At 47.5% G+C, this 12686-nt stretch overlaps 1 protein-coding gene across 1 annotated transcript in view; it reads left to right on the top strand.

Moving 5' to 3' along the window:
- Positions 1-12686, top strand: part of STXBP3 (syntaxin binding protein 3) — a 113531-nt gene that overhangs the window by 25211 nt on the left and 75634 nt on the right. Inside the window, exons 5-6 of the mRNA XM_030206194.1 lie at positions 401-479; positions 3117-3217. Of these exons, the coding sequence (XP_030062054.1) occupies positions 401-479; positions 3117-3217 (180 nt within the window). The remainder of the gene's footprint in view (positions 1-400; positions 480-3116; positions 3218-12686) is intronic.

Genomic DNA, 12686 nt, shown 5'->3' with positions numbered 1-12686 from the left:
GCACTACGAATGCTGGCTCGCCCCACGACCAAAGGGCTTGCATTTGGTCATTTCTGAGATGGGCGTCCTTAGTTTCCATTATCGCCGAAAATCAGAAACGACCAAGTCTAGGGTCAACCTTCTCTAGGGACGACCTGTCAAGATTTGGGCGTCACCGATCGTATTATCAAAACGAAAGATGGACGCCCATCTTGTTTCGATAATACGGGTTTCCCCGTCCCTTTGCCAGGACGTTTTGCGAGGACATCCTCAGCAAAACTTGGGCGTCCCTTTCAATTATGCCCCTCTTGGAGTCTCCAAATTTGAGAAAATGGTAAACTGTGGTATAAAGAGTTACAGTAGTCTAGTTGTACATAACAAGGTTTTTATGTTATTCATTGATTATCATTTTGTGTTTAAGTCTGTAGATGGACTTATAAGGGACTTCAAAGACAAGTCGTCCTACAAGTACAAGGCAGCATATGTCTACTTTTCTGACTGTAAGTAACTGTTCACATTACACTCGGCTGTTTTCTACGATGCATATCCAGTTGATGAATATTTAATAAGAATAGGCATTTGTAATCCACTTTCAGGTCATTAGCATGCCATAAAATTAGTGCATGGTAAATCAGTCAACATGCATTAATTCATATGTTAATGCATGTAACATTAAGGTAACCAGATTTTTGTTGTGCAAATCTGAAATACCAGGGCAGGGCATGTAGGGTGGAATAGGACACAGATCCTTTCTTTGAGTGAATTTTCAATAAAAACCATAACCTACTCAAAATATTTAATTCCCTCTTATCTTAAAGCACATTATTTAGGTTTCTTACCACAAAATATTTAAGACCCAATACAAAAAAGAGTTAGGCTGGCAGGTATGCTCCACATGAAATTAATTATACACTAGAAAAGCCAAATCAGCTGACAATATTTAACTTCTCCTCTATGTAAATATTATGTGGAACATAGATTCAGGTCCTGAGACTATTAATTGTGTTTCTGGTCATTTTACACTGGTGAGTTGTATTATTCTCTATCAGACAGTATCCCCCTGATATTCAGCACTATTTAATCGACCAGGAATGGCTCCTTGCTGGTTAAATAGCGTTTAACAGGCTAACTGCCATTTGTTTAATGCATGAGACCAGTAACATTATAGGAAAGGATACTGGATGATTCTAGGAGATAGAAGTCAATGGATTGTTAAGAAGCAGTCTTTGGGAAGAGAAAGGGTACAACAAATAAGAGCGTTCAGCCCACCTAGCTCTCTTGTAAGCCTTCGTAATCACTCGCCAGTAAAAGCATATTTGGAAGAGTAAATGAGGACAGTGGTGTCCATTTTGAGGCAGGCAGCGACTGCAGTATTGATAAGCTAAGTGCTGATTTTTAGATCACTTGTGTTTTGGGATTTGAGTAGAGTTTATTATTATAAAGGATTGTTTCTTATACTTAAGTATTTTGTGTAAGCATTTATTTTGTTAAAATAATAAATTAAGGGAATTTCAGAACATAGAGACCAATGAGTGTGATTATGCTATTACCCATTTGGCTTTTGGATATTGTGTGTGGTGGGTGTATCTCTTTTGATTACCCTATTTTGTGGGTTGCATTGTAGCATGCATTTAAAACGTTTTTATTAAAATGACTGATGTAAGTGTGTAAAATTGGGGGAATAGTCCAACAGTGACGCAAATGAACCAGAACTTTTTTTTCTGTGTATATCCTTAATATTTAATAATCAAATAGTATGGTATAATGGAATGGATAGGTCAGTGCTGCTCAAACCTTTTCCAGCCGTGACTCTATCATCAAGGCTGCAGTGATGCCCATGGCACTACCAAGAAGAGCCTGTCCAGGTCATGACCCCAAACGTGACCCACAGTTTTGGAAGCACTGATATAAGTAATGCAAGGTTTATGGCTCTTAGGATTGTGGACATGTTTCTGGGCAGTCAATGAGATTCCAGGGAGGAAGGACCAGTGGAAAAAGGCAGCAAGGGTCTCATCACTCAGGTGGCACGTGGTAAATGGAACTGGGAACTCGCTGTATGATTAAGCAACTGATAGAGAGATCTGGGAAAGAGCATTGATAGAGGTTTATATTCAAGAGAATAGTTACAAAGTGATGTATAGGAGGTATTTGATCCTCAGCAGACTCTCCTGATGTTTCTCTGCGGTGACTGATCAATGCTTGGGGGCAGAGGGACAATTGGTCATGTATGGTGGAGCTGTCTACAAATAATAGCTCATCTAAGGCAATAACTTACAGCATAAACTTCTGGTAGCACTGGAGATTTTGTGGGATCCAATTTCTTTTTTGCTGAACTTCTCAATATCACATTTTAGAATGCCAGGGAAAATTCTAGTTAGCTAAATAGAATCTGACATCTCTTTGGAAAAAGGTGGTCCCCTCTTCCACTAACCAAGTGGTTAGAATGTGGGAGATAAACAACATAGAAAAATTAACTGTGCAGTGTAAGCAGAAGGTAAAATTTAGGCAACATCTATTGGGGTTGGGCAGTGATTCTGGGAGACCATTTTCTGTGTGGTATGGGAAGGTGATTTGTTTTGGGTAGCATTGTGGGATTTCTCTTCCTTTAGTAGAGAGCTTTCTTAGGGGAGTTGGGATGGAGGAGAGTGAAGGATAGAGTTGTAATTGTTGTTTTTGAGAATGCTGTATGAAAAATGTTTAAAAGGAGATTATACTCCATATTATAAAATAGGATGGTATGACATTTAAAAGGAAATTTGAGGTACGTTCTTCTAAGGTTTCTGTGGATGTACAGAAGTTATGCTGTTTTAGTTGTTTTTGGGCATTATAATGCTTTGTCTTAGATATCAGAGGCTTTCTTAAGTTTATCTTCTTCATTTTTCTATAAATTAATAGATTCACTCTAAAGGCAGTTGGGTAACACTCACAGTCAGAGCACTGTGATAGCAGCACGTGTTAACATATGAATTAAAAATAGGAAAAGTTCAAATACTGCATCCCACCTACTGTACTTACTTACCTCTTCTGGTTTCTTTCATTGTGATGAACTTCTGCTCAATATTTTTTTTCTATTTCTTTTCAGTTTGTTGCCAAATAAAGTAGCTGCAAGGTTTTTACCACTTTTTTTTTCCTTTCAGTTTGCCCCGATATTCTCTTTAACAAGTTAAAGTCTAGTTGCGCCAAGGCAATAAAAAGGTGCAAAGAAATAAACGTTTCCTTCATTCCACAGGAGTCTCATGTAAGTTGGTATTTTAACAGTATTTCTATCTCTATGATTATTGTATATATGATTTTTTAAGTTGAATGATTTATAAAAGACAAATTCCAAAACGTTTTGGCTGGGATCCCTTCCCTGGGACATGGATACTCTTCTCTCTGACTCAGAGTCTGTGCTTTGCTTGGGCCTGGTGAAGGGGATACCCAGGACACTGCTTGTTTAGTTTTCTCTCCTGCCCTCCCCCTTTCTACTCTTGGGAGAACAAATCTTTCAGCTGATGTGCCAGCTACTGGAACTTTCTCCGAGGACAAGCAGGCTGCTTGTTCTCACTGATGGGTGACGTCCACGGCAGCCCCTCCAATCGGAAACTTCTCTAGCAAAGTCCTTTGCTAGTCCTCGCGCGCCCGCGGCCGTCTTCCCGCCCAAAACCGGCTCGAGCCGGCCAGTCTTCTTTTGTCCGCACTCGGTACGGTCGTGTTTCGCCGTGTCGAGCCCCGGAAAGTCGACCTCGCGCGTCCAAATTTATTTTGACGTGTTTTTTTCTTCGGAAAAGTCTTTAAAAGTGTCGGGAAGTGCTCCGGAACCCCCCCCCCCCCCGGGTTTCGTGTCAACCCCTTCCCGTACTTCCAGCTTTTTGCCCCGATAAGTTTTCTTTCGTCGTCGGGGTAGGCCTCTTTTCGGCCTCGGTCGAGATTTTCTCCCTTAAAAATTTTTGGTGCTCTTTTTCCGTCATTTCGGATTTTGATTTCGCCGGCGTGATTTTTCCGCCCATGACATCGAAGCCTTCCAGCGGCTTCAAGAAGTGCACCCAGTGCGCCCGGGTAATCTCGCTCACTGATCGACACTCGTCGTGTCTTCAGTGTCTGGGGGCCGAGCACCGCCCTCAGAACTGTAGTCTGTGTTCCCTGCTTCAAAGGCGGACTCAGGTAGCGAGATTAGCCCAGTGGAACGTGTTGTTCTCGGGCTCTTCGTCGGCATCGGCACCGGGATCTTCGAGTGCATCGACGTCGTCAGCGTCCAGACCATCTTCCTCGGCCGCCACTGCATCGAGTGCATCGAGGCATCGGGCCTCTGCATCGGCGCCAAGGTATCGGGCGACTGCATCGACGTTGGTGGTACCGGGACCTCGTCTGCTGATGTCGTCGGACGGTGGTGCATCGTCAGGAGTGCAGGTGAGGGCTGTCCATTCCCCTGCTGGTGGCGGTGAGCCTTCGGGTGGGTCTCCTCCTACCCTGAGGGCTCCTGCGGTACAGCCCCCCCGAGACCGACCTCCTTCGGCCTCGGCCCCGAGGAAGCGACGGCTGGATTCTATGTCCTCCTCGTCGGTGCCGGGGAGCTCCGGTGACATGCTTCGGAAGAAGTCGAAGAAGCATCGACACCGGTCGCCTCCCCGCGTCGGCACCGAGAGCTCTGGGTCGCCGAGGGAGTCGGCACCCAGCAGGCATCGGCACTGAGAGGACCGCTCACCCTCTGTTCAGGAGGTGTCGATGCGCTCCACTCTGGACAGCCCGGAACAGCCTCCTCGCCCGGAACAGGTTCTGACGTCGACGCCTGCATCGACCTCTTTGCCTTTCTCTGCAGCCGCTCTGAACGAGAGCCTCCGGGCCGTTCTCCCAGAGATTCTGGGAGAGCTGTTGCGCCCTACCCCTCCGGTACCGGCGGTGCTTGCGCCTCCGGTACCGTCGAGCGTGGCGCTGGCTGGCCCATCGCCCGGGGTGAGGTCCCCGATGTCGGTACCGCGTGCGGTGCCGACTGCGGCCACCTCCCAGGAGGGCTCCCCGACTACGTCGGCGGAGGGAGCTTCGCCGATGCGGGCGAGGGAGTCTACCTCTCGACGCCCTCATCGTGGACGTGGCTCCACCGAGTCGAGCCGGGCGAGGTTGCAGACACAGGTTCGTGAACTTGTGTCTGACACCGAGGGTGAGGCCTCGTGGGAGGAAGAGGAAGACCCCAGATATTTCTCTGACGAGGAGTCTGAGGGTCTTCCTTCTGATCCCACTCCCTCTCCTGAAAGACAGCTTTCTCCTCCTGAGAGTCTGTCTTTCGCTTCCTTTGTCCGGGAGATGTCTACGGCCATCCCCTTCCCGGTGGTTGTGGAGGACGAGCCCAGGGCTGAAATGTTTGAGCTCCTGGACTATCCTTCTCCACCTAAGGAAGCGTCCACTGTTCCCTTGCACCATGTCCTAAAAAAGACATTGCTTGCGAACTGGACCAAGCCACTAAGTAATCCCCACATTCCCAAGAAGATCGAGTCCCAGTACCGGATCCATGGGGACCCAGAGCTGATGCGCACCCAGTTGCCTCATGACTCTGGAGTTGTGGATTTGGCCCTAAAGAAGGCTAAGAGTTCTAGGGAGCATGCTTCGGCGCCCCCGGGCAAAGACTCTAGAACCTTAGACTCCTTTGGGAGGAAGGCCTACCATTCTTCTATGCTCATGGCCAAAATCCAGTCTTACCAGCTCTACACGAGCATACACATGCGGAACAATGTGCGGCAGTTGGCGGGCTTGGTTGATGCTCTTCCCCCTGAGCAAGCCAAGCCTTTTCAGGAGGTGGTCAGGCAGCTGAAGGCGTGCAGAAAATTCCTGGCCAGAGGGGTGTATGACACCTTTGATGTTGCGTCCAGGGCCGCTGCTCAAGGTGTGGTGATGCGCAGGCTCTCATGGCTGCGTGCCTCCGACCTGGAGAATAGACTCCAGCAGCGGATTGCGGACTCGCCTTGCCGTGCGGACAATATTTTTGGAGAGAAGGTCGAGCAGGTGGTAGAGCATCTCCACCAGCGGGACACCGCATTCGACAAGTTCTCCCGCCGGCAGCCTTCAGCCTCTACCTCTACAGGTAGAAGATTTTTTGGGGGAAGGAGGACTGTTCCCTACTCTTCTGGCAAGCGTAGGTACAATCCCCCTTCTCGACAGCCTGCGGCCCAGGCTAAGCCCCAGCGCGCTCGCTCTCGTCAGCAGCCTGCGCCTCAGCAAGGCCCCGCGGCTCCCCAGCAAAAGCAAGGGGCGAGCTTTTGACTGGCTCCAGCAGAGCATAGCCAACATCCAAGTGTCAGTGCCGGGCGACCTGCCGGTCGGGGGGAGGTTGAAAGCTTTTCACCAAAGGTGGCCTCTCATAACCTCCGATCAGTGGGTTCTGCAAATAGTCCGGCAAGGATACACCCTCAATTTGGCCTCAAAACCTCCAAATTGTCCACCGGGAGCTCAGTCTTACAGCTTCCAGCACAAGCAGGTACTTGCAGAGGAACTCTCCGCCCTTCTCAGCGCCAATGCGGTCGAGCCCGTGCCATCCGGGCAAGAAGGGCTGGGATTCTATTCCAGGTACTTCCTTGTGGAAAAGAAAACAGGGGGGATGCGTCCCATCCTAGACCTAAGGGCCCTGAACAAATATCTCGTAAAAGAAAAGTTCAGGATGCTTTCCCTGGGCACCCTTCTTCCCATGATTCAGGAAAACGATTGGCTATGCTCTCTGGACTTGAAGGATGCCTACACACACATCCCGATACTGCCAGCTCACAGACAGTATCTGCGATTTCAGCTGGGCACACGTCACTTCCAGTACTGTGTGCTACCCTTTGGGCTCGCCTCTGCGCCCAGGGTGTTCACAAAGTGCCTGGCTGTAGTAGCAGCGGCACTTCGCAGGCTGGGGGTGCACGTGTTCCCATATCTCGACGATTGGCTGGTGAAGAACACGTCCGAGGCAGGAGCCCTGCAGTCCATGCAGATGACTATTCGCCTTCTGGAGCTACTGGGGTTTGTGATAAATTACCCAAAGTCCCATCTTCTCCCAGTGCAGAGACTCGAATTCATAGGAGCTCTGCTGGATTCTCGGACGGCTCGCGCCTATCTCCCAGAGACGAGAGCCAACAACTTGTTGTCCCTCGTCTCGCGGGTGCGTGTGTCCCAGCAGATCACAGCTCGGCAGATGTTGAGATTGCTGGGCCACATGGCCTCCACAGTTCATGTGACTCCCATGGCCCACCTTCACATGAGATCTGCTCAATGGACCCTAGCTTCCCAGTGGTTTCAAGCGGCTGGGGATCTAGAAGACGTGATCCACCTGTCCACGAGTTTTCTCGAATCCCTGTATTGGTGGACGATTTGGTCCAATCTGACTCTGGGACGTCCTTTCCAAATTCCTCAGCCACAAAAAGTGCTGACCACGGATGCGTCTCTCCTGGGATGGGGAGCTCATGTCGATGGGCTTCACACCCAAGGCAGCTGGTCCCTCCAGGAACGCGATCTACAGATCAATCTTCTGGAGTTGCGAGCGATCTGGAACGCTCTGAAGGCTTTCAGAGATCGGCTGTCCCACCAAATTATCCAAATTCAGACAGACAACCAGGTTGCCATGTACTATGTCAACAAGCAGGGGGGCACCGGATCTCGCCCCCTGTGTCAGGAAGCCGTCAGCATGTGGCTCTGGGCTCGCCGTCAAGGCATGGTGCTCCAAGTCACATATCTGGCAGGCGTAAACAACAGTCTGGCCGACAGGTTGAGCAGGATTATGCAACCTCACGAGTGGTCGCTCAACTCCCGGGTGGTGCGCCAGATCTTCCAAGCGTGGGGCACCCCCTTGGTGGATCTCTTCGCATCTCGAGCAAACCACAAAGTCCCTCAGTTCTGTTCCAGGCTTCAGGCCCCCGGCAGACTGGCATCGGATGCCTTCCTCCTGAATTGGGGGGAGGGCCTGCTGTATGCTTATCCTCCCATTCCTCTGGTGGGGAAGACTTTGTTGAAACTCAAGCAAGACCGAGGCACCATGATTCTGATTGCTCCTTTTTGGCCGCGTCAGATCTGGTTCCCTCTTCTTCTGGAGTTATCCTCCGAAGAACCGTGGAGATTGGAGTGTTTTCCGACCCTCATCACGCAGGACGAAGGGGCTCTTCTGCATCCCAGCCTCCGGTCCCTGGCTCTCACGGCCTGGATGTTGAGAGCGTAGACTTTGCCTCTTTGGGTCTGTCCGAGGGTGTCTCCCGCATCTTGCTTGCTTCCAGGAAAGATTCCACTAAGAGGAGTTACTTCTTTCTATGGAGGAGGTTTGTCGTCTGGTGTGACAGCAAGGCCCTAGCTCCTCGCTCTTGTCCTACACAGACCCTGCTTGAATACCTTCTGCACTTGTCTGAGTCTGGTCTCAAGACCAACTCTGTAAGAGTTCATCTTAGCGCAATCAGTGCATACCATTACCTTGTGGAAGGTAAGCCGATCTCAGGACAGCCTTTAGTTGTTCGCTTCATGAGAGGTTTGCTTTTGTCAAAGCCCCCTATCAAACCTCCTACAGTGTCATGGGATCTCAATGTCGTTCTCACCCAGCTGATGAAACCTCCTTTTGAGCCACTGAATTCCTGCCATCTGAAGTACTTGACCTGGAAGGTCATTTTCTTGGTGGCAGTTACTTCAGCTCGTAGGGTCAGTGAGCTTCAGGCCCTGGTAGCCCAGGCCCCTTACACCAAATTTCATCATAACAGAGTAGTCCTCCGCACTCACCCTAAGTTCTTGCCAAAGGTGGTGTCGGAGTTCCATCTGAACCAGTCAATTGTCTTGCCAACATTCTTTCCCCGTCCTCATTCCTGCCCTGCTGAACGTCAGCTGCACACATTGGACTGCAAGAGAGCATTGGCCTTCTACCTGGAGCGGACACAGCCCCACAGACAGTCCGCCCAATTGTTTGTTTCTTTTGATCCCAATAGGAGGGGAGTGGCTGTAGGGAAACGCACCATATCCAATTGGCTAGCAGATTGCATTTCCTTCACTTACGCCCAGGCGGGGCTGGCTCTTGAGGGTCATGTCACGGCTCATAATGTTAGAGCCATGACTGCGTCGGTAGCCCACTTGAAGTCAGCCTCCATTGAAGAAATTTGCAAAGCTGCGACGTGGTCATCTGTCCACACATTCACATCTCATTACTGCCTGCAGCAGGATACCCGACGCGACAGTCGGTTCGGGCAGTCAGTTCTTCAGAACCTGTTTGGGCTTTAGGATCCAACTCCACCCCCCGAGGGCCCTGTTTGTTCTGTTCCAGGCTACACTCTCAGTTAGTTGGTAAATTTTTTAGGTCAATCTCAGTTATGTCCTCGCCGTTGCGAGGCCCAATTGACCATGGTTGTTGTTTTGAGTGAGCCTGGGGGCTAGGGATACCCCATCAGTGAGAACAAGCAGCCTGCTTGTCCTCGGAGAAAGCGAATGCTACATACCTGTAGAAGGTATTCTCCGAGGACAGCAGGCTGATTGTTCTCACAAACCCGCCCGCCTCCCCGTTGGAGTTGTGTCTTCCCTTGAAGTGTATTGTCTTGCTACATACTGGACTGGCCGGCTCGAGCCGGTTTCGGGCGGGAAGACGGCCGCGCATGCGCGGTGTGCGCGGGCGCGCGAGGACTAGCAAAGGACTTTGCTAGAGAAGTTTCCGATTGGAGGGGCTGCCGTGGACGTCACCCATCAGTGAGAACAATCAGCCTGCTGTCCTCGGAGAATACCTTCTACAGGTATGTAGCATTCGCTTTACTGGACAAGGTTGGGGGGATTCCTCAAGCTGTTACAGACTGCTGTTTGCTGGGGGAAGAGGATATCCAGATTCAGGCCGACTGCTGCTCATCACCCAAGGAAGGGGATCTCCTTGCTTAAGCTTATTGCTACTTTTCTTGGGCATATTATACCACTGGCGATGCAGCATGGCAGTTCTAATATGGTATGTGTTAAAGCCACCACAAGCACCTTCTCTTTTCTGTTTATTTGTAAGTTTGCAGTTACAAATCAAGATATACTCTTGTACAACATAGCCTTTTATGTTTAAATTTGTTTATTGAATTATCAATAGAAATCTAACAAAATAAAACATGGAAAAGAAAATAAGATGATACCTTTTTTATTGGACATAACTTAATACATTTCTTGATTAGCTTTCGAAGGTTGCCCTTCTTCGTCTGACGAAGAAGGGCAACCTTCAAAAGCTAATCAAGAAATGTATTAAGTTATGTCCAATAAAAAAGGTATCATCTTATTTTCTTTTCCATGTTTTATTTTATTTGATTTCTATTGATAACCTTAAGAGTGGACTAACACGGCTACCACACTCCTCTACTTTATTGAATTACAAACCGAAATAAGAACATTTGATGAACAGTCATAACTCAGAATAAGACACCACAATACAGCAACCAAGTAAAAGACAGAGCAGGGCTTTGTTTCTTATAGCCTCTCTCGGTGACAAAAAATGCCTTTGAACGGGTGCATAGTATCCACCCCTGCCCCTCCCCCCAACCAACCCTCCCCAAACAAATGAACAAAACACACACACATAAAGAAAAACTCATAGAAAGAGGAGGAGGATGCCGACAAACATACCTCGCCTAAAGATCACAATGTATTCAGGATCAAGCTCCGGGCCTTAAGTGACGATGACTGAATATAAGGATCCCAGATGAACAAAAACTGTTTTCCTTACGTTTAAAGGACAATCCCACCTTTTGCTTTTTCATCAGCATTATACAGTGTAGCATACTATGCCATCCTCAGAAAGAAGGAGACTCAGGAACAGTCCAGACCTATAGAATAGACTTTTTACCCAGCAGGGTTTCCTTGCGGATAAACATAATGCCACCCTCGTTCTTCCATAAAAACACTTCATATTTGTCTAATAGAAGTCCGACAGCTGAGACTGGGATAGTCAACTCCAAAAGGTGTTCTAAATATCAAACAACCAGTGTCCAAAAAAGACGAACCTTGGGGCATTCCCAATAAGCATGAAAAAAGGAATTGGGGTGTTGAGTGCATTTCTGACAAAGAGGAGTAGCAGTTCCACCCATATTAAATAGCTGTGTTTGAGTGATGTATGCACGATGTAGTACCCAAATTGAACATTCTCTAAACTCTGCTGCTATTTTCAGAGTTGGAATTCGAGCAATCAATCTACCCAGATCTAAAGAATGATCTAGTCAGATCTGCGCCCCATCTAGCTGACAATATAGATATATTCCTGGGAGGGGAGAATTTCAGAATAGTCTTATGAAGTAATGAGATAAATGATCTCTATCACATAAAGCCAAAAAAGAGTTCAGTTGAGTTGTATGTTTCCCAGAGAAGGCGTTTTGATCCAAAGCAGAAATATAATGACGTAATTGATGATAAGCAAAGACATCTTCTAACTGAACTAAAGAAACACCCCGCCCCCATGTTTTTCATGGACCATTGTACATGCTCCAAACGCATAACCCCATGATCTTCCCATCCACGAAAAGTCTCATTCTCTACTCCAGGTAAAAACTCTGCGTTCCCCCACATAGATAAAAGAGCTGAGGTAGGCCTCAATATCTCATAAGGTCCTGCCATAATTTCCTTAAAGGACTGAGCAAAGCACCACCCCGCAATCCAGAGGGAAGCGCTCTCCAAGGTACATTTAACATTAAAAACCTTTCCATACTGGGTCAGACCAGTGGTCCATCTAGCCAAGTATACTGTTTTTAACAGTGGCCAATCCAGGTCACAAGTACTGGCAGAAACCCAAATTGTAGCAACATCCCATGCTACCAGGGCAAACAGTGGCTTCCCCACATCTGTCTCAACAGCAGACAATGGACTTTCCCTCAAAGAACTTATCTAAAACTTTTTTAAACCAGATATGCTAACCGCTGTTACTACATCCTCTTGCAAACAGTTCCAGAGCTTAACTATTCATTGAGTGAAAAAATATTTCTCCTGTTTTAAAAGTGTTTCCATGTAACTTTCTTGAGTGTCCCCTAGTCTTTGTACTTTTTAAAAGAGTAAAAAATGGTTCACTTCTACTCGTTCTACACCACTCAGGATTTTGTAGACCTCAGTCATATCTCCCCTCAGCCATCTCTTTTCCATGCTAAAGAGCCCTAACCTCTTTAGCCTTTCCTAATATGAGAGGGGTTCCATCCCCTTTATCATTTTGGTCGCTCTTCTTTGAACCTTTTCTAATTCTGCTATCTCTTTTTTGAGATACGGCGACCAGACTGAACGCAGTACTCAAGGTGAGGTTGCACCATTATAGTATTCTTGGTCTTATTTACCATCTCTTTCCTAATAGTTCCTAGCATCCTGTTTGCTTTTTTGGCCGCCTCCGCACACTGGGCAGAAGATTTCAACATATTGTCTTCAATGACACCTACATTTTTTTCTTGGGTGCTGACCCCCAAGGTGGACCCTAGCATCAGGTAACTTATGATTTGGATTATTTCCCAATGTGCATCATTTTTCCACATTAAATTTCATCTGCCATTTGGATACCCAGTCTTCTAGTTTCCTAAAGTCTTCCTGCAATTTTTCACAGTCTGCATGTGATTTAACAACCTTGAATTGTTTTGTGTCATCATCACCTCCCTCATCGTTTCGATTTCCAGATCATTTATGTCCAATATATTTTTATTTTACATTTATATAATTAACATAAATGTTTAGGTAATTCCCAACCATAATTAACAGGAAAAATTATTTACTAAAGAAAACAATTATCATCACTTTGTCCACATACT

Source organism: Microcaecilia unicolor, chromosome 6, assembly GCF_901765095.1.
Source record: "Microcaecilia unicolor chromosome 6, aMicUni1.1, whole genome shotgun sequence".
Taxonomy (NCBI): Eukaryota; Metazoa; Chordata; class Amphibia; order Gymnophiona; family Siphonopidae; genus Microcaecilia; species Microcaecilia unicolor.
The sequence above is the reverse complement of the archived record's forward strand: the minus strand, read 5'-3'. Positions and strand labels throughout refer to the sequence as shown.